The 23,099-nt window shown below is 40.7% G+C and overlaps 1 protein-coding gene across 8 annotated transcripts in view; it reads right to left on the reverse strand.

Moving 5' to 3' along the window:
• Positions 1–23,099, reverse strand: part of TSNARE1 (t-SNARE domain containing 1) — a 478,612-nt gene that overhangs the window by 285,722 nt on the left and 169,791 nt on the right. For all 8 annotated transcript variants that reach the window (XM_021387367.1, XM_021387368.1, XM_021387366.1 and 5 more), the window contains one exon: positions 20,484–20,553. In XM_021387367.1, coding sequence (XP_021243042.1) covers positions 20,484–20,553 — 70 coding nt within the window. The remainder of the gene's footprint in view (positions 1–20,483; positions 20,554–23,099) is intronic.

Consider the following 23,099-nt stretch of genomic DNA (forward strand, 5'->3'; position numbering starts at 1 on the left):
CATCACATATGTTTTATTTTATACCAAGGATGCACTTACAGAGCTCTTTGGAAGCAGAAGTTTCCCAAAGGAACCCTGCAATACAGTCCTATGCAGGAAACCACCACAGCTTGCACAAAAAAGAAGAGATTTTCTCCTAGAATACCTCAGACAATTTTCCTCCTTTCCCAAGGTAAAAAGCAGTAATTCCCTGTCATTGTGCTGGCCTGAGAACACATGTAAGACAACATTTTTCGATAGAGTTACTATCTTTCGTCAAAATGGGTGGTGGAGCTAGAAGAAGCTTTAGGCCTACAAGACTAGTCTCTTATGTCAACAGAGAGCTCATCTATTTCTTCATCTCTAACACTTGATCTAATAGAAGATGCTAACTCTATCTACAAGCTTGCCCAAACAATACAACACAAACTCTTTAATACTCAGTCTGAGCTAGATCGAGTCCCACTGATCAGCACAATACTGAAATATCGGACTTTACATGGCAAAATTTGAGTTTGGGTTGCTATCACAGTCATAGAATTATTGAATCATAGGATATCCTGAATTGCAAGGGACCCACAAGGATCACAGAATCACACAGAATCACAGAATCGTAGGGGGTGGAAGGGACCTCAAGAAATCATCAAGTCCAACCCCACTGCCAAGCAGGCTTCCTACAGCAGGCTGCACAGGTAGGCATCCAGGAGGGTCTTGAATATCTCCAGAGAAGGAGACTCCACAACCTCCCCGGGCAGCCTGTTCCAGTGCTCTGTCACCCTCACTGTGAAGAAGCTCCTTTGCACATTGGTGCAGAACGTCCCATGCTCAAGTTTATGGCCCTTTCCCCTTGTCCTGTCTCCACAGAGCGCTGAAAAGAGGTTGGCCATGTCCCTTTGACTCCCACACTTAAGATATTTATAAACATTAATAAGATCACCTCTGAGTCTTCTTTTCTCAAGGCTGAACAGACCCAGTTCACTCATTTTTTCCTCATAGGGGGGATGCTCCAGGCCCTTTATCATCTTCGTGGATCATTAAGTTCAAATCCTGGTTCCACACAGGACCACCCAAAATTCAAACTCTATGCCAGAGAGCATTGTTCAATGTATGCAGGAGGTGCCAAGGAGAGGAGCATGGACATCAACACATTTTAATCATGCATGAAGGGAAGAGAGGAGCATAGTGTGCCAAGAACCTTGAATATAGTCTCCGAAAGGCAGCAAAGGTCACAAAACCTTGATGTTTCTGATGCACCATGACATTTATGGACTCCTTTCCAGGCTGCAACAGCTGGCACATCACAGTCTTGGAGGACGCTAAGGATGGTGAAATGTTGAATGAGGGAGCACAGAAGATGCAGCTCAACACCCACGTGGCAGGAGCTGGGTCTTACCAATCCACGATTCCAGTAAGAGAAATTCTTCATGAAAAAAGCCACACTAACTAGGTCACAGAAAGAGTTCTCTCCTTTTCAGAGAACCACATCACTCTATTTTTCTTTTCTGAATACACACCAATGTTCTCAGTCCAGCATCAAATTAACTCACACTTTGCTTTCAAGTAGCCCCAGGAGAGGAAAAGCCTTCTCTTCCTATATCCCTCAAAGACTGGATTAGGAAGGTCAGTCACCACAAACCTGTTCCCATACCAAAGTGATTGATCACCTCCCGAACTGTCCTCAGAGTAATGATCCACAAGCATTAGTCTGATGTACGTGCCAGAGACAGTCTAATTAACAAATTATATTTTTATATGAAATTTAGGATTCAGTGTGTGCAGAGGATTAGACAGAGTTGGAATACCACCCTGCCAGGCAGAGAAAGGCGAAGTGTTTTAATTCCCATTAGGTTAATAACTTTGTAATAGTTTAGTTCAGCACCAGGGCAATCCAAAGTCCCAGGGGAGGACACAGAAATTTTTTTTCTGAGAAAATCAAGAAATATTGTGAGGAACTGGAAGAAAAGCTGAAAAATAAAGGAAAATCAAGGCCACTCCCAGAAGGAAAAACAAAACAAAAGAAAACAAAACAAAACAAAAAAAACCTTAAAAAAGATAAATGTCTCCAAACAAGGATAATGTACGTACCACACCAGGCCTTGAATCAAATGCCTATTAGTACGCTCCACAGCATGCCCCATGATACTTTTCCAATTTTAGTAGTCAATACTCCACAAAGAAGTGTGTGAGTATCCTGGGGAAACACCATCCACTATAGCCAAGTGTACAGCAGTTGCAAGGCCCCTTTTAACCCAAAGACATGCAGCATTTTTCTTCCAGTAGCATAAGGAGTCAGAAAAGCCAGTCAAGCAGCAGCTGGTGGTTACAGCAGAGGGGCCAAGGACAGCCGTGAGCATGGAGTCCAGACCTCCCCTTCAGACCCTGCCACTGAGATCAAGACACAGGGATGTGCCCTGGTCATGCTACCATAGCCAATACTCATGAACTACAGTGTGCCGTCAATGTCAGCTGAAAGCTTCATCCCTTGGGAGAATACAACACATGACAGAGGTTCCCCAGCAGCAAAAGGTATGAACTTTGGGATATTCTGATGACAGAAAGGGCAATTATTTAACAGCACAGATTCAATTATAGCCCAGCAGGGCTAGTTTCCTCTTCTCTTTCTTCTATAACCACTGTGGAGAGATTATCTGGGAGAAGCGATGGAATCAGACACTGAAATAAGACAGGGATGGGTAAGAAATGGTAAGAGAGAAAAGCAGTCTGTTGTCCAAACATCAAACGTCCCCATCATTTTATCATTTCTCTACCTATCATTTCTGAAATTAAAGCAAAACTCACTATGGGAAGGTCAGAAAAAAACACAAAAGTAAAAAAAAATCAGAATCCACAACAGAAGGGTAGGAATAAACAAGATTAAATCTGTATTAATACGAGCTGGATAGTACAACCTTTCCAGGTATGCTTTAATTACAGCACCCAAAAGCAGTCTGCATTCATGGTTCTCCATGACCATACCTTGAAAGCTCCCCTAAAAGCCACTGTTGTCCCCACCTATGCATAAGGAAAAATAAGGACCAAATCGTTTAAAAACCCCTCCTATTCACACTGCCTGTAGCAAAACTTGTCAGCGAATCAGTGCGGTCCACATACTTGATACTTTCTGTTGGAATCTATCAATGTATCATCAGTCAGGCTGGATGAGGCCACTAGTGCTCATCAGGTCAAGCTCTCAGCTTGATGCAAGGCCAGCTGCAAAGACAGATGGATCTTCAGGGCCAAGGAAGTGTTGGAGTCACCATTCCTGGAGCAGCTCAAGCCACGTGTACAAGTGATATTTAGTGACATGGTTTAGTGAGCAGTATTGGTGGTAGGTGGACAGTTGGACTAGATGATCTTAGAGGTCTTTTCCAACCTTAATGATTCTATGATTCTACATATCAACGCTTAGCAACCAACCCTGTGCATTATGCATAAATGCAGCTGGGGTTGACAACAAAAGCACAAAGAGATATCGGATATCCTGGTGCAATCCAGTCTGAAGCACAGCTAAGTCAAGTTTAAGCCAGGTTTTGCAACCAGAAATGCTGTTTCCATTTGATACATTAATTTTGAGTGGAAATTATATGAAATCTAATAGCTATGTAAAAATGGTGAGCACTGTTTCCACCCCAAATAAGAATCCATTTTCAGCCTTAATTAAACAACAGAAGACCTGAGCGCTTTGTCTGTAGTGCACAATCTGCTTTCTGTTCAGGAATACAGACATGTGAAAAGTTAATTTAAAACTACTTAAAGAAGAAGAAGACGTTTTTGACAATAAAGGAAGCCATAGAAGACATTTTGCTGCTTGAGCCACATATTGAGTAGCAAGTACCATTCGTTTCTTGCCCTCAGATGTAATGAATAATCAGGGAAAATGGGTTTATACACCAGATGTGTCAAAAGCATTACACCTTTGGAGAACTATAATGCCTGGTTCTGACAAAACACATTCTCATTAGCAGGACATATTGGTCATACAGTGTCATTCATTCCCCATTTGAAAATCAATTCCCAGATCCGGAAGGACTGGGCATAACACATTTATCATACTGACCTCCGCTCTCAGAACTCATCTAAGCTTATTTTGGCTGCCATAACAATTGTCTAGACAATGGCAACAGACCAATTTTTTTCTAATTAACCACTGGTTTATAGTAATTACAAGTAGCTATTTCATGCTGGTTGAACTATTTACAGATAGAGTAAAACAAAATACGGTGGAGACAGTACCAGGCATTCCTAGTTTGTAAACACAACTCACAATGGTCCATAAAGGGTCATGACAGCAGAGCAACCTTGTGAACCAAACAGAAACAACTTTAGAGAGGAAAATAGAACAGAAAAACTGAATGACTGGAAACTAACAAGATAAAATTAACAGTAGTAATGATTATAACCTCATTATTAATGAACTTTTCTGTACTAATTAGGAAAGTTGGACAATCAGACTGTTACAACATTAAGTGAACTCACAAAAATCCCATGAGTCCATATAGATGTGTGCTCCCTTTTGCCCCAACAAGACTTGGGGTGTAACAAAATGCAGGTCTGTAAGGTGAGGGTCACTGGGGGATAAGTACTAAGGACACATATTCACATAACTCAAAGGACTTGATCGATCCTGCTGCATCCCTTTGTCCCCACACTCCTGCTATAGTGCTGACATGAGAGACACAAGCCTGTTCTGAAAATAAAATACTGACTCTGACAGTTACTAAAATACCTCCCAGCAATCCTTCTCATTCTTATTACTACGACAATTGTTTCTTGCACAGCTGCTGTCCTAGTGAAGTAAACAGAGTTTTACATACCATATTTTGATATTCAAAGGACTGCTGACTAAAACCACAACAAACACCAGGAGCTAGGACATAATCACAATGAAGGCAGGACAGAGATAAATTTAGGTATGTGCCATAACCAAGTGCTCAGAAAGTGGTGATTTATTTTAGGCTTTCAACTTCACTTGCAATATTTCATCTGAAAACACTGGCTTCAGCCAAGGGCTCAAGACAAAGCCCACATTTAAGCCTGGTTACTTCAACAGGCTGAAGACTAGATCCAACCCATTTTTACAGAATATTTGTTGCCACGTTAGTATCTAATATATAACTTATCTCAATTTAAGTGTGGTTTATTTTAATAAACATTTATGCAACAAAACTATCATTAGGAGAGATTTTTTGTTGTTTCATTTTGTTTTATCTTGGGAATAGCAGAGACCCATACCAAGGCAGAGAAACCCCAAAGGGACTGCCGCCACAGAGGCTTTTTGCTGTGCACATTTTAAACAAGTCATTTTTCAAAGCAAACAAACAACACAGTCCCAAAATAAACAAGAAAATAAATGACAGCAGGCCCTTTGTAGTGTGTTTAAATCAGGCATCCCCTAATTACCACATTAAGGAGCACTGCACACCCACCATGCACATCGCTGCTGGAATGTGCGGCAGCACACACTGAACTCCCTCCTTGGCATCTCCGTCAGTGTAAAGTCTTGAAAAATAGAGCAAAAGAGGTATTTCTTAGCTAAATTACAAAAATGCTACTTAGAGAATGGCAATACTTTCTGGTGGGAAAGCGAAGAACTCTGGTCTGGAGACTGGAAAGAAAGCACGTTTCATACATCTTCCTTTACCTGTGCATAACCTCTAACCTTGTAGAGGTACCTGCGGAGTGAACAGCAAAAATGAGGTGTGCAAATTGGACCCTTGCATCTGCATCTTTAATAAATGAGGTTTCCCCATCACCTGGAAGCTTAAAACCTGATTCAGTGGTGCCATCACATGCTTTGTTAGGGGCACGGGTGGTTAGTGCTTCTCTATTTCTCTCCAAGAAAACTTAAGAGCAAGAAGGAAAGTGGGGACACGTAGAATTAGTCATTTTGCATTGTATCTTTTTATGACATTGTTATAGAAGTACAGAATCGTGTAAGAAAGAAAATTTTAATATATAAAAAGATGCAATTAAGTATTGGGTTAAAGAGATTTCAGGGAGAAACTGCTGTAGCATCTCTTTCTACTGGTAGAGGTACAGGACAATGCATTTTTAACAGGGGGCTTGGGACAGCCCCAAGAACAGTCTGCAGGCTCCATAGGAGTCTCCAAAGGACTGTGCATTTGTTTGTTTGTTTGTCCTTATTCTCACCAATACAAAAAAAAATTTCAAAAGTCAGAAATAACTGTGCTACAATACACACAGCTCAGATCACGCAGCCGTGTATTAACAGCCCAAAACTAAAAGAAGGGAAAATGATTAAAAAAAAGGATTAAAATTAATCTGTCTGTTGTTTCCTGTACTGAGTAATCGCAGCTGTGACAAGTAAATTGGATTAAAAATTAGCCCTAAATCAGTCCTAAAAAGAAAGAAAGAAAGAAAAAAAAAAAAAAAAACTGGCAGGAAAATACAACTTGTTACAAATAGAGTACATCTTTCCCAAACTCTCAGGTACTTACATACTTGGTAGTACCTTTTAAATACAGAACAGCGTTACTGATCCATACAAATGGCCACATCCAAACCCCAGACAATCCAGTGAACGGACACCTATTTTTATGCATATGCTTTGATTACATCTTAGAGCTTTAGTTAAGTGAACCATTTATAAAACTAGTCATGAGTGGTCACAGGGAACTAAGGCATCACTGAAATATGCATTTAATTAGGAAACCCTTAATATGTGACTATATTAAATCCTTGGGTCAGAAAATTAACAAAAAGCGTGCGCAATAGCCTACAGAAAATTCACAGCTATAATAGACAATGATGCATAAGATACAAATGATAAGGCAGGTGGATCAAAGAGGGGATGTATGTGCCAAGCGGGAAGGTACTGGGCTAGAAAAGCTGTACAATTCATACATAAAACAAGAAAGTTGGTGAAGAAAGGGAGTAATTTCTGTTAAGTAAATTTATGGGTGAGGGAAAAGCGGCAAGAAGAAGTAAACATGAATGCTTGTGGGTACATATGAAAGGACAGAGTCAGCTTTCTGAATTTTATTCAATTTTATTACGTACAATATTCTTTTGAAGTCAATCCTGTTCTTCGTTCCGTTCAGGAATTATTCAGAGTTTGTGTTTTCCAGGCATCTTGGCAATTTTACAATCATCTTACACTGTGTCAAGGGTAGTTTAAAATGTAATAAGAGGTTCTTTATTTACTTTATTTACTTTTCCTGGTTGCTCTTAACAGTGTTTTTCCTGCTTAGGCAAACTTTGGTTTCAGAAACTCTGTTCTTCCATGAAAACGGGAGGCGATGGGGAAGAACACTGAGCTGTTCACATACTCATAAATCTCTTCTCTCTCGCAATAAACACACAGCTTCCCCTCACATTCATGGTTTTCCCACTCTACAAATGCCAGATTTAATGCCTTCTTCATGTCCTACTACTCTCTTCTTTGTGTCTCCATCAGCCCCACCATTTATGGATAAAATGCTGCCTGCATCATCATTTATTAAGCTACCACATTTTCTTGATAGAAACAACAGCTCATACTAATGTTAATAAGACACTGCCTGTACAGAAAAACCTCAGAGGGGAAAATCACTTCAGAAACTGTAGAGCCTTTCATGGGAGACTCAGCTGGAGGCTTCTTTCTATGATAATATTCACAGATAAGGCACTTGACACCACAGACCAAGTCACGAAGCTGGTACATTTGTCTGCATATAGTCACTCCTTCCATTTATTTTATGGAGCAGTTGTGGAGACCAAATTGCTATACCCTAAAGGTATTAGGGTATATCAAAACTACTGAGCCCCACAAATGCTCCTACTGAGGTGCTCATCATAATGGAAAGGCATCAAATTTGGCCATGACCCAGAAAAGATGGCTTCTGTTGAACTATGTTGTATTATACAACAGAGAAACGAGCTCACTGGGGTGTGTCTTTATTGCCAGTGCATTTTCCTTTGACCCTAATCACTGCCATACACTATGCTTTACATAAAGTTAGGGCTGAGATAACAGAGAATTGTGTCTACAGCTTGACCATTTCACCCGAAAATCTAGGAAAAAAATCCATCTGTATGCAGTCTAAGACAAAATCCTCCGCGTGCTTCAAACCTCTATACAACAGAAATACACTCTGCTCCATGCAATTACACAGCAATAAATGGATTTGCTCAGGGGTACTTGTCGTTCACAGTGAGTACCGCAAAGTACTGAGGGAAGAGATTAGCAAGGCGGGCCACCAAGGTGCACTTTTCAGTAACAGCATCCATCTGCACATGAACAATCTCCTTTTGCTGAACAGGCAATGCAGATCATGCATAAAGCAGATCTTCCCAGCTCTCACGACCTTGCATACAACGAGGGAAGCAGGTGTGCAGCTGCATTTACATAGATTATTTGGATGGGTAGATTGATAAAATTGCTCTGACCAGTCTAGGGAAAACTGCAAAAAAGAGAATTGGGATGCTTGCAATAAGAGATTCTCTGACTTTCTAAGAGCTGCACAATCAACCTGTGATGTAGCAGCTGGATTAGGAATATCTTCACAAGCAAATATAATGTGCTGTGCTTTTAGTGGAATGTAAGCATCACTGACAAGCATGAGCATCTCTTTTCTTCTCTTTATCCATCATCTTGCGAGTTGACAAGTGCAAGAAGAATACTGTGCATACTCATTTCATTTCCAAGCAACTGAGTCCAGATGTGGAGTCCCCAGTATAGGAGAAACATGGACCTGTTGGAAAGCATTCAGCCACCAAGCAAGGGGAGGGATTGGTCTGCTCTGCGCTGTGCGGCCTCACCTTGAGCACTGGGGGCATGTTTGGGTTCCACAGTATAAGAAGGGCATAAAACTATTAGAGAGCATCTAATGGAGGGGTGAAGAGTGCAGAAGGCAAGATGCATGTGGAGCAGCTGAGGACCTGTGGTTTGTTCAGCCCAGAGCAGAGCAGGCTGAGGGGAGGCCTCATGGCGGCCTGCAGCTCCTCACAGGGAGTGGAGGGGCAACACTGAGCTCTGCTCTCTGTGATAGTGACAGGGCCTGAGGGAACGGCAGGGAGCTGTGTCAGGGGTTAGGGAAAGGTTCTGCACCAGAGGGCGGTGGGCATGGAACAGGCTGCCCAGGGCAGCTGGCACAGCCCCGAGCTCCTGGATTTCAAGGAGCGTTTGCACAACGCTCTCAGGCATGTGGTCTGATTTTTGGGTGGTCCTGTGGGCAGCCAGGATTTGGACTCAATGATCCTTCTGGGTCCCTTCCAACTTGAAATATTCTATGGTTTCACGATTCAGTGAGTCCAGTTTCAGTCCATGCATCAAACCTTTGTGTTTATACCAACCCTGGTAGCTTACGAGGGACATACAGAGACAACATTTTTTTATTCAAGCATCTTCAAAAGTTTAAAATTTCCTTCTGAATCCATTTTCCCTCACTCATCTTACTCCTCTACACAAAAAAAAACACTATGGCAAGGAAAATGCCAGAGGCAGAACCACTCTCACTGTAAAAACAGATGCTTTTTTAATTGTCCACCTCTCAGGCATAATTGGTTGAACCAAGACACACATAAAGTAGATGGCAGCACATGTGTCAAGGGAGGAAGCTTTCCTCAGCTGAGGTGAGAGGAAAAAATCTCCCTCTAGAAGCCTGAGAAATGCCATCATTTAGCTGCATCCGCTCACATTCACTTTTCAGCTCTATAATTAGCATAGTCTGGTCCCGTAATGTGGCAACCTTTACCCTGTGACCCAGCTCGCTCTCTTTATGGCTTGTTAGCAATGTGGTTACTCAGGCATAGCGTAGAAAAAGCAGAGATATTTACAGAGCTATTGGATGGCTGCCACCTGTGGTAAGGTAAAAGGCAAAGGCATCTACTCACCTACTTAAAAATAACATTTCTTGTCCTATTCCAATCATATATATATTGAGAAAAAGGTTACTCTTTTTTTTTTTTTTCCTGGTTATTTCCTCCTTGCCTGAAGCCTTTTTCCCTTGTCAGCCCAGTCAACTCTAGATATAACCAGGATACAAAGACCCTGCGCTCCTGACAGAGTAAAATTACATTCAATAAAGAACATTAACAGCCATAATGTTGGTTTTAAAGAAATGGGGAAAAAAAAAAGAAAGAGAAATTGCGGGTTCTTTTTAATAAAACCTGGCGTGCTATTGGACTGAATCTCTCACATAAAATTGCTGCCCAACTTTGTGATTAATTCACAGCAAAAGCCTTAAAAATTCACAGGACTTATTTTGTCCATCTGTAAAGTGGAGAAATAAAACCAGGACCTAGATTTTCAGCATTTCAACGGAGGCTTTTAAAATGCCTGTTGCTATAGTACTGTGAAATCTTTTTACAAATGATTCTGAAATATTATCAGCATTTCAAGAGGTAATCACAAAAGAAAAAAAATTGCTTTTTTTTTCCCTGTGTCCTTTAAAAGCTCTAAACCTAGATTTGTAATTGAAGTGCAAACTGACCTTTATAAACTGTAAAGCATGGCTAAAATACATTATTCTGCAGGGCTTGGGGGAATTTGCCATGCTCAGCAATTCAATAATCTTACTTTCTCTCATTTATGTTCCTCAGACAATGTGACATAGCTGGATTTTTCCCCTACTGCAGTTGTGAATCAAGCAGGAAAGGCTGAGGGGCTTTATCAACACTATAATCTAAAGCTCCTGTCAACTTGCTGCTGTAACCTGCTTTCTGGCAAATAACTCAGCTGTTTTACCCACCTTCTCGAACATTTCAGCAGCTAATACTAATCCACATTTAATCCCATTTGCAATCTGCTAGTTCAGATGGTTAAATGGTCCACGTACAGAAACAATCCATCATCACCAGTTCAGCCATCTGAACTGGTTTTCCTTCTAGCCTTGCCATATTATATAACATAACTGCCGTCATGTGCAGTACCATAAAGCCATGACAAAAATGTCAGGCATCAGACTTTGTTACCGGATAATTATATTTAATAGAAGCAAGTGCACTTAGAGCTTCACATGGAAAAAAACACTGCAATGGTGTACGCACACAAGCAAGAAGGCCTCAAAGTACTGATCCCCTGAGTCTCTTTCAGCTCCTGGCACTCCCATCCACAAATAATATCTTTAACATTGCCCAACCCATGTGAGCACTGCTCTCTGCCATACAGCCCCAACTTCTCCTGGTTTATCTGACTCTGCACTGTTGTCATTTCCTTCAACTCATGATGGCTGACCTGAACAAGATACTACAACTTATCTCTCCCAATCCTGCAGCACCATGTATATTGACATTATCATTTTTAACACAATTTTAAAGGGTGCTAGACAAGACAGTTGCACACAGGGTTAACATTTCTTGCAGCTTAAGAAAAGAAGAAATAAAGCTAAAACAAAAGACTTACCGAGTGCTCTACCTTTTGAATGCTTTAACAAGTTCTCTTGCTTTTTCTGCACATTTCCTAAGGTAGTTGTTGCCATGGGACCAAGTGCACAGCACTCCCAGTACCTGAACACTGAAACTTTATTGAGCTGTTTACTGGTTGCACAGTGAAGGGGTCACGTGTACAGTTTTAACCTTCTGGTTTTATTTACTGTATTGCTATTAAGAAAATAACTCTTAAAGGAGGACGGAAAATCCTCCACAGCTAGCTTAACCCCTAAGGATGTGTACAGGGGAACTAAGACTCTTTTTTTTCCTTCACTGTTATAAATCCATAAGGAAGATTCCAGTTGTGTGACACTGCAATCTAGGAAAGAGGCACGATGTTACTTATTCATTATTCTGCAAGACTGGATGCATCAAGATCACAGGACATGAAGAGGCAAGCTCGTCATGCACAAATTGCATCTGCGTTTTGTGAACACAGGGAGACAGAATATATGGAGACAGTGTTATAAAATGTTCTGGAAAACACGTATAAATCCTCTGACGTTTGACTTTCTTCAGTAAAAACCACACGTTTCTCAAACACTCGATCTTCAGCAAGGTTAGTCAAGATGAGGGTGTGGACTCACATCTGATCACAAGTGTTTTCGGGAATAAATCTGCTATGCTGCATTATCAACCACCAGGTAATGTTATGCTAAAACTATCATTTCTTTAAGGCAGCCTCAGCTGCTCTGTTCTCGTCTTTGTAGTTTTTATCTCGCATTATTCACTTTTCCCCTCCAAACCATTTTTCCAAAGAGCATCCTCACTTAGCTTATCTAGTTCTACTTCAAACGAGCTGGGGAATGGGGATTAAACCCAATAATTTAAAGGGAATTCCTCCTGATCTCACATTACTGCTCTGCAGAAGTGTTACTTGCTGAAAACCATCTTACTTGGTTAAAATCTCTCTTGCCCATAGAAACTGCCCAAAGATCTGATTAACCCCTGGCAGTGCCTCCTGCAGTGGGAAGTCAGACATCTCCACACAGGTTTATGACTGCCCTGATTGAGCACCCCGCTGAAGGACTCATCCATCTGAGCATTGCTGCGAAAAAATGCAGTGATATTTAGCGAGACACTGAGACTTCTCCAACAAGCAAAAGCCCTCTTAGTTTTCACTAAGACTGGGCTCTATTCTTTACTTTTTCCTCAAATTCAACAAACCTTCCTGAGGGCGTTAATTGTTTCAACAGACTGCCCCCAGAAGTACGACTGAAAGATCAGCAGAAGCCACGGATCACAATAAAAATCATTGTCATTGACATGACCACCACTCCTGGCTTTAGGGCTAGCATAAGACTCGAGGAATAAATGAGCCCTTACACAAAGCCAACAGAAGTACTTCACGAAACATTAGCATGTTTGGATTAGTATGCCAGACCCCTGAAGGACTCCGTGCCAGAACGGATGCTCAGCCCTAACAACCGCGCACTCTGTGCCTGCATACATGAATTATTAAACAAGCTTCATCCCACAGGTCCCTCCAGTCAATCAATATGAGCTGCACTGCTAAATGTGTAACTATAGGCATAAAAAATGCCGTAAACATGTAGCGATCCCCCCTCTCTCCCGCAGGATTGTTATTTTGGTCTCTGAAAGTTTACAGAACTTACGCTGACAAATCCAGAGGCAAGTTGCTCCAACCAGTATCTCATGTCATAAGATAAAATTCCTGCCTGTGGATATTCCAACCCAAATAAAAAATTATTTGCCCTCTGCAGGATGTGCAGAAGGAAAGCTTGTCTTCCACTATCTCTAACTCTGAGGGAAGAAAGAGGCAAAGTATTTTGAGTTTGACTGTTTTTTTTCCTTTCTAGGGGGGAAGGAGGACCGATTTCTCACTGTTGACTCAAAATGTCAATATTTAATCTACTCAAATGCCACATTTCATTTCTAATACACGAGAAAAGAAAACAAAGTATGCCCCAAATTTAAAATAAATATTTTGACTAATAACAGGAAGAGAGACCTGAATATTTTTCACTGACTTGGCTCATAAAGGCTTTCTCTAAATTAGCAAAAGTATTGCTATTATCATGGCGGTCCAAGTGCTGAAATAGGAGGGATAGTTTTATTCCATTTATTTATTCCTTCTGCTGTCACCCACAAACACAAAAAATATCAGTGTGAATTCAGCACTTTCCAGATAACCATCTTAGAATAAATTTATAAAAAGACCAAGCAATGACAGTATTTTTACACACAGCAATATCCAGCTACACTTCTGCTAGCGTCAAATTTTCTTGCTACAAATCCAGTACTTGCTTTAGGATGCACTTGGCTTCCAAACGAGGCGTGCACCTTTTTTCTTAGGCACCAAATCCGAAGGGGTCCTTGGGGTAAGGAGATGGATGATTTTTACATTGGCTAGTCTCTGACAGAACATTTCCTATTTCACCATTTACCAAGATCTGGGCTCTGAACAGCATGAAGGTCCTGGGACATTATTACAGCTCCTATTTCCTTGGAGCGAGTGTGCTCACACTACGGTAACCAACTTCTCCTATCCATCAGCTCCCAGAAGACCCTACATCTTTGTCTGCAACCACCTGGACCTAGAGCTGAAGGGAAATTCTGCAAACTGGAGGCAGGAACAATGGCAGATGGGAAGACTGGGGCTCCTGTGCCACCCAATTTTCATCTCCAGAGGTCCCAGCACTGAGTGACCGGGCACTCATGGTCTTCTGCAACCGTGGCACCAAGGTGAGATCACAAACTGAGAGCCAAGTCATGAGACAACATGAAAAAACATGACAAGCAGCAGCTTATCAACAGGCAAGGTTTGGTTATCTCCCACTCGTCCTTGCTTGTTCCCATGCTTCTATCTCCTGGAGCATTCACTACTTGCCACGAATAACTAATCATTGCTCCATCACTTCATGGCTTAAAATTCACAGCCTATTTCCAAAGGCTGATATCTTGACGTGGGAAGATACTGCTTTGTCCAGAATTTCTGGCCATCTCAGACCTCTGGCAAGGGCAATTTGAGAGCAAAACACTGAAAAGGAAAACTTTCCTCTGACAGATTGATTTGTAGTGACTATTAGAAACTGTTCAGGCATGTGAAGGGATACTCCAAGGGCCTCTCTAAGCAGAGAAGGTGGTCAAAAGTCAATGAATTTATCATCATCAGAGAGTTCTGCAGTTCATCACCAGCTTTTGCAGTTTATCACAGAGATGTCATGTATCTGGAGCTCTGGGATTCTTAAGGGTGAGATCTGTCATATAAATACAATTATTAATAAGGCAAGTGTATTATACAGTTAAATGCAAATGTTGCAATCTGGCAATCCATTTTTACTGCCAAACCTAGAAGGTTTTTCATGTCAGAAATTGATGCCAACAGCGATAAATGGAGGATAGATAAAGTTAATCCGACTGCTTTGAGTTGAACAGGGAAGGTATTACTTTGAAGGGTTTAACATATTAACAGAATCAAAACGACATTTCAAAATATTTATGGAAATCTTTTTTTTTAAGCTTATACAAGCAGAATAACAAAGCCATATGAAATATTATTAAATCCTACCCTTAATTAAACATGCTGACACTTAAAAGCTTCTGTCTGATTTACTTAAATAAAATCTTCCTTCAGTAAATTATGACTTTAAGATATCTTTCTGCTCTAACTGAACCTGCATTCCACAGGAATTAAAACCTTCTTAACAGAAGCTTTTTTTTTTTTTTAATCCTTAATTTTTTTTAAGCTATACTTCTGACTTATCAAACATAATGGTAAGATGGGAAAAAGAAAAAGGAAACAATAAGCATAAATGATAAAACTTACTTAGAAACAAACCTTTATTGTTTTAAGACAATTCAGAAAAAGCCTGGGGTGTGGATTTATCTGCCTCCCCAGCAGGTCAATGATGCTCCTACCCATGAGGAAAACCATCCAGCCTCATTTTAGCATATGCAGAGAAAGACGGACATGTCCAAAGGGTGCTTCCATTTGGATAAGGTACAAATGATCTCACAGCTCCCTAGAAAAGCCCAGGTTACTACGCATCTTACTGTCTTCTCAGCTAGGTGGGATGAATCTGAGTTTTCTTAACTATAGAATCATAGAATATCCTGAGTTCGAAGGGATCTTTAAAGATCACCAAGTCCCCAGAAGTGGACCCGCTAGATCACTTAGCCATAATGAAGATGACATGGAGGTGACACATGAAGCAACAGCCACGATTGAGTCCAACACACTGTAGAATTAACAACCATGTCCTGAATACCAAAGTGTTTCAAAGCACTTCTACAAATCCAACAAAACAACAGTGAGTGAGTCCAAGTGGACCGAAGAGCTCACTGCCATTCTTTAATTCTGGATGTGCATACAGGCATCAGGCTTACAGAGAGTTATTTTTCTCCCTGAGAACACCCCAAATGGGGTACCCCGCATATGTCACATGGGCACTGTTATGCCATCGGCATCACTTAATTTAAGGAACGTATGATGGCAAGGTAAACTGATGAAGTCATCCCTGGAAATTATCCCAGTGATGCGGAAAATTTACAGGGGAACCATGAGGAAGACAGAGTTCCTCCTAATCCCAACAGAGAACAAGCAAACCATACATGAATTCTGCAATCATGTGCATTCCCAGGAAAAACAGTTATATCTTGAGGTCATTGTTTGGCCGAAAGCCAAGATCCAAAAGCTGCAGTTTTTGCCCCTTTCAGTATCATTGCCTTTGTCTCACCCCTGAGAAGCTCAGACCTCAAACTGAGCTTCCCACTCGGAAAATAATTTGAAACTCTTTTGCAGTACTGCACCGTAATCAGTTCTGCTGCAAAGCCCTAATAAAATCATTAAAGTATTATACATCAAAAAGCAAGCACTTCATCAGTGTTCTGCAGACAGTGATTGCTTCATGGGTATATATTCACTAATACTGCTTAGATGTGACATTCAATCTGTGGATGTAGGAATTTTCTGCTTAAACAGGATTCGAGTACAGGAGGATCTATGTCCTTGTGGGTTCTCCGATAGGGATCTTGTGATGTCAGGATGTCTGATTTTTCCAGAGCAATGGGAAGGATTTATAATAGAGAGCACTGACTACTGCCATGTCATTTCAACAAGAATAGGAGGCTTATTTTCATGCACTGTACAGATGTAGATTTGAATCCCCTGTCAGCTGCAGAAAAACACATCTACATATTTCTATAATCTGCAAGTTGAAAAAAAACAAACCAACAAATCAATCAGAGAAAGGAAGTGGAAGCCAAAATTTGTTGGTTTCTTCTTCTTCAAACTTGGAGATATCAATACATTTTGCAGAATGGACACACTCAAAAATTTCAAGAGCTAAAAGTCCCAAAAATATCCTCCTCACAACCCTTCCTTAAACAAGCAAATTCTCCTGTTGGTGACTGGTAAAGAATACAAAAATGCTGCAGCATGAAGTGTCATGGCTATATCCCAGACACATCAAAAAAGGACAGTGTGACTGTAACTCAATACAGTACCATATTAACCTTACTTCTGCAATAAGCTAAGCCAGGGCTAAATGTCCAATGAAAAGATACACTTGTACATAAGCAATAAAGGAAGTCTGGTTTGGAAAGCACGGAACACTGTTGTGGTCAACAAGTCTTGACAGAAGGGAAATCATGGACCCCTTCTGCTACTAAAGAACTTGATCTCATTGCTTTGAGATACCATCAAAGTATATTTACAACTGCATAACCTTAAAGTCACAACAAGACTAGGTCAGGTTCTCACTGTCTCTTGGAGACAATGATTTATCTGGGCATTTATTTTACATGAGGGAACTCCCTCAATCCCACATCATGGGACCAAAGAGGGAAATACATTGCTTGGGAGCTTGGATTATTAAACTAAAAGTTAGGGAAAGAAAAAAAATCACTACATTTTTCTTGCATTGTATCAGTATCCAACAGGATATGTGTAGCTATGTATCATGCCTCAGCATTGCCTAATGATTCTAGCTCCTAACCACAGCTCCTTATATCTTTCTTCCTTTTGCTTCTTCTCCATTCTCAATTAATCCAGGGTCAGCTGCATTCAGCCAACTCCATCTAGAGCTTCTTATGTGCATTTACATTTCACTTTCCACCACTTCCAGATCCAAGCATTCAAGTCTTTGAGCTGGCTCTGGGAAGAGCTCACTGCTGAGTGTCATACATACCCTGCTCACACTTCACCAGCCAGCTCTGTCTCACTGACTAGAGCTGGCACTGTACTTGGGATGAACTCATCCCAAATTCACTTGCCACATATGCAGTCCTTATCCTGAATGACTCAGCTATCAAAGGCAGAGAAACCATTTCAGAAAAGGGAACAGCCCAATTTGACAGTGAGAAGTCCGCCCTCATCTGAATCAGCATCCCTGTTGATACCCTTGTAAGTTTTGTGCATGAGAGGTGGAAAGTGCATGAATTTTAAAAAGTCAGGCAACTTTTTTTTGTTTTGTTTTTATTTATGTATTAGCAAGACCCTGCAGCTAGGTAAACAAATGTTTTTGCAGTGTACAGACCATGGTACAGGCTTAATGTCCTATGTTCACCACTATCCCCCTATTCTCAAATACTCTGACTCCTTTCACCTGCCTAACACTTTAGCAGAGTGATATTCACCCAGTTAGTATGAGAGAGAAACATGAAGGCTGGAAAAGACCTCTAGAATATCATGTACAACTGTCAATCCATCCCCTCTAAGCCCCTTAGTGCCATCTACCCTCTTCCTGAAAAGCTCCAGGGATGGTGACTCCACCACTTCCCTGGGCAGCCTGTTCCAATACCTCATGACCTCTCCTGAGAAGAAATTTTTCCTAATATCCCTGAAGATCCTCTGCAGCAACTTAAGGCCATTACCTCTCATCCTGTCACTAGTTACTGGGAAGAAGAGTGCTATCCCCGCCTTGCTACAACCACCTTTGGAGGTGGTTGTAAAGTGTCCCCTGAGCCTCCTCTTCTCCAGACCAAACAATCCCAGATAGGTAATGTCATAAATTTAGACCGCATCAAATCAGATCATAGAAAAGTATTTATTAATTCGAGTAAGCAAAAACACAAGCAAAAAGCAGCGCTGGGCACCTTGGGAGTCGCAGAGTCGCGGCTCCTCAAGAAGGCGCACCCGCCGTCGGCCGCTAAATTTATGACAGGTAAGATATCCAGACATTTAGATATCCACAAACACTATCATTTTTCTAATAGCCATGGCTATAAACCTTCCAAATGCTCACTCGTTGCTCCCCACTTGTCTTCCACGTTAGAGGATATTCAAGGAGAAACATGCATCAACCTCTGAAAGAAAGGGGTCAAGAGGCAAAGGAGGAAGAGTTTAAGTCATGATTTGCAGCTGGGGAAGCAGAAAATGCTGCTCCAGAGGTCTCACCTGAAGAGCTGACCCTCTGCTTGCTTCTCATCATAGAGATATATGCAGCCCTCGTGGCTCTCATGATTCATGGTGTGCTGCTTTTTGCTGGTGCAGCTCTCATGAGAGAAAGGCAGAGATGTACATAGAGCATTCAGGCTACTTGCATGCATATATCCGGTCATGGGGTCAAATGGGGTCAATGTGAAGGACACATCAGTGTTAGGACAGGACAAAACGAATGGGACATTGAGGGGAGGGCAGTTGCTTTTCCTCCTCTGCTGGGCACACTACAACTGCTCTGTGTGAAGATGCAGTGAAGAAAATACGAGAAATCAAGAGAGACCTTTTGCTAGAACCTGGGAAGTGGGGGTAGACCATTAGGGTGAAAGGAGAGAGCAGGAGGAATTCTGGAGCTGACAACAGGGGCAGGGAAGCACGGTTAAAATAAAAAGATGCTACATTTAGCTATCTGGACAACTAATGATAATTCCGAGATCAAAAGTAATTATTGCAATTAGTGCATTATGGATTTATTTATGTAGTTGCTCAAGAAAGAAGAAAATCATCTAACCACACTCTGAAGCACTCTGAAAAGCCAACGAATTGATTCTTAAATAAAAAAGGAGTAGCTTAGGAGCATGAGCACAAGAGATGTTCTGGGTGATCGAAAGCCTTCCTGGGTAAAGAATCTTTGGCAGTTACTGGGGTGGTTTATGCTACAAATAATTTTGTACATGTAAACATCTTTCCTGATTACACTGATCTACAGGCTGACTCTTTACTCTCACATCCTCTCCTGTCCCCTAAATTTAGTTCCAAATCTTCCGACTATTATTACTGTTACTATTTTTAATCTTCCAGTTTGCAAAACAGTGTTGATGTGAATTAGAGCAGATCTGATGCACAGATGATAGCAATGAATTGGAGAGAGAAGGAGAGAGACTGCAAACCTATCCAAGAGATTATACTGCAACGAAAAGGTGAGTCAAGTCCATCAGGCACTTCTTCAGATTATAATGCTAATACGAAGAAACAGAAATCAAAATCTTCCCTCTGTTCACAGCCGAACCTCATTAGGAAATGCAGTTATATATACAAAATCAGAACCATGTCCTAAGTACTTGATTTTTGTATGCAGGCTGCATGAAGGGAAGCAGCTTTAATAAATTGTGCTACATTTGGAAAAGCCATTTTAATTCTCTAATTAGCATGCATACAATGAAAACTAACTGTGCATGTTTGTGTATACACATATCCAGAAGAGAGTTTAATGAACTGTATCTACTGCCAGCAAAATTGAAGTTTCGTTTTCTCTGTGCTGTACCCTGTGATGCAAGTTTCAATGCCACAACGCACATTTCTGCATATAAAATACCTTTCTTGCTCCTTTCCTTTCTTTTCCTCTTCGATTCACTGACTTTGGCGAAGAGGAAAAAAAAAAAAGAGAAAGGAAAAAGCTACACAAGTACTCAAGCCTGGCTTCACATTAAAAAGCAACAAAACAAACAACCCACACAGCCACAAAAACACATCGTTCACTGTGGGCCATCATTTCCTGTTATCTACCTACCATTCTCTGCCACCCAAAACCAGCACAAGCAAAGCTTTATACAATCAATACATGTCCTACTATCATTAATCACCGACAGTAGGGCACAAAATTAAGTAAGCCTGACAAAAAAAGTGTCCAGCTATGAAAAAAAGGATGGAAGAAAGGGAGATAATAGATGAGGGGAAAAAAATGAAAAGGTTGGGACCAAGAGAGATGTGTAGCAATTCAAAACAGACTCACAGTCCGTCCTGCAGCTCTTGAGTATCATTGGAGGTTCCCAAAGATCGAAGACTTCTTTCCAGAGAGGTCACTGTCAGCAGCAGAGAAAGAAAGTAAAGGAGCATTTTCAGAGAAAAACATACTGGATTTTCATTCATCTTTTAATTTATTTCCTTTCAAAGCCACACAATGAATTAGTGTTTGAACAAGTACCTTGTGACAACATAAAGCAATGCCAGTTAACCCAAAATGGATAAAAGTGAGTCCCCAGGAGATGGTTATTCCACGGGTGCTGTGACAGGATAGAATAACTACTAATTAATTAATAACTATTAACTACTCCAAATAGCCTTCAAGAAGTTGAGTTCTATCATTCATTCCAATATCTTCTAATTCATTGTTCAAGACTTCTACAGTCACTCTTCTGTCTTTTAGCTCAGATGAAATATGTTTTACTGTGATTATCTGCTGGTTAGCTATAGAGCTCTCTGGGCTTTTTCTGTAAGGAGAGAAGAATACTCTAGTCTAAGTGATTCTAATTAGGACTGGAAGTTGGTAAGACCATTTGTACTGCAATACACAATAACTTCACATTTAAGAAATACAAAAATATTTGCGCGTGTTCACTGTCACATCTTCATTTCAGATTAACAAAAGATCGTTTCTTTTGGACTTAGCATATCAAGTATGTAAAGCACTTTAAGACTTTGCACAATGAAAGATGCAAAACGAATGACATTCTTTCTCTTTACATGTGGGATTGTCTTGGGATGCTTCCAGCTGTAAGAACTTATGACCCTGTTATCAGTTACACTTCAATACTTATGGAACAAAAAGAACACATAAGGAACATGGGTCAATTATTCCAGTAGAAATTTAAGACATCCATTATTTTAATGACTGCAGACTTGGTCTCGGTCTGTAGTTCTGAATGAGTCACTTAACTACTTTTCCACTGACAGGAAAAACCAAATTCCCTCTTTTCTTTTGGGCTTCTGTGGGTTGACACCAAAAGCCACAAAAAAAAACCAACAAAAAAGACCTAATTAATTAATTAATGTCTTTGGACAACCTGAGTATCTGAACAAGCTTGAACACTAACATATATTTTCACCTTGCTTACTATACTGCTAGATCTCAAAAGCAGATTTCAGTACAGAGTTTGATAATTCACTGAGACAAAGCCTTAAGTAAATGCCTACAGTCGAGCTAATAATTATTATACTTTGCTGGACGTACAATGTTTTAAAGAATAAATTTACAGTCTTAACTAATAATCATTTGCTTCTCTAGGATAGAAGCACTGATCCAGCAAAGATCTCACAGATACTATAATTTCTTCTTTCTACTCTGTAATCCTAACAACTCAGTCTCCCATGCAACCTGTCTGTTTCAAAGACAAAACTTAGCATCATCTAAAAATACTCCAGCACCTGCCAGCCCTTGGGGGCACTTCAGAGCGTAGTGCTTATTCTAATGTCACTGGAGAATGGAGAGTGAGTTAAGGAAGCAAAAGTATTTGTGTGTACATTAAATTTCTAAGAATGTGTTAATATCATGTGTGCAGCTCAAAGGAGAACAGCAGCTAGAGCATCTAGGCACCTCTCTAACCAAAGCTGCAAAATCAAGGAAACTCAAAGTGAAGGCTACTCCGCCAGCACCCTCCTAGACAAGAACAAGAGTTTGAGGGAAGACAGACTTGATATGCAGGTGCTTCTCTGCCAAAGCAGAATGCATCTTTGCTACAGCCCGCTTTGGAGAAGAATGAAGGAGGAAGCAGTTCTCCTACTGTGCTAAACTGCCTGAGACTTTATACACAACATTTCACACTGGGACAAATCCAAAATCTTCTGCATTTTTTAAATATTTTGGAAAACACATATACGCATGGAAAAATCTGAGACAAGAATGCAAGAGAGGAGAAAAGCACTTGTCAGACAAGTGAGAAAATAACTCTGGTTTAAGTCTCCATCTTAAAATTTGATCTAAACCGGGAGGTTTTAGTTCAAGAAAAGGGTAGATGTGACAACAAGGGACATGGTTTAGTGGGCATGGTAGTTATGGGTTGATGGTTGGTCTAGATAATCTTAGTGGTCTTTTCCAACCTTAATGGTTCTATGATTCCACAATTTTACTTATATAAAGGTCCGTAATCTCAGCAGGACAAGATAAGTGCTCTGGAACAGCCAAAGTGTTGGCATTTGATATGGCTCTTAACTGGGAAATAGCAGAACTGAAATGCAAACTTGAGCCTCCTGGATCTTAGTGTGACTGAGCTCTTTCATATTTTGGGATAGAACTAACTTGCTTTGGCTAAGATTAGCTCTATTGAAATCTGCATGGTTCTTGTGCTGGATGTAGAAAATTCCTTGGAATTTACCAATTCTGAACACTCCAGCTACTGAAGAAGCAATGCGTCAAGATGTGCTGGAGCAATGCCGTGAAGCCAATGGTAGAACAGACTTCATACTTTACAAGCCCTGCATATTTAATATTTAAAAGGCATATGCTAGTCTTCCAGGATGAGGCATGTTCCACAGAGGTCGCTGCTGTTGGACTTGCATTGATTTACATAAACTGAGAGTTTGGCACCAGTTGCTTACCTCATCAAAATCATTAAAATCAATGGGGGATGAG

The sequence above is a fragment of the Numida meleagris genome, chromosome 2 (genome assembly GCF_002078875.1).
Source record: "Numida meleagris isolate 19003 breed g44 Domestic line chromosome 2, NumMel1.0, whole genome shotgun sequence".
Lineage (NCBI taxonomy): Eukaryota > Metazoa > Chordata > Aves > Galliformes > Numididae > Numida > Numida meleagris.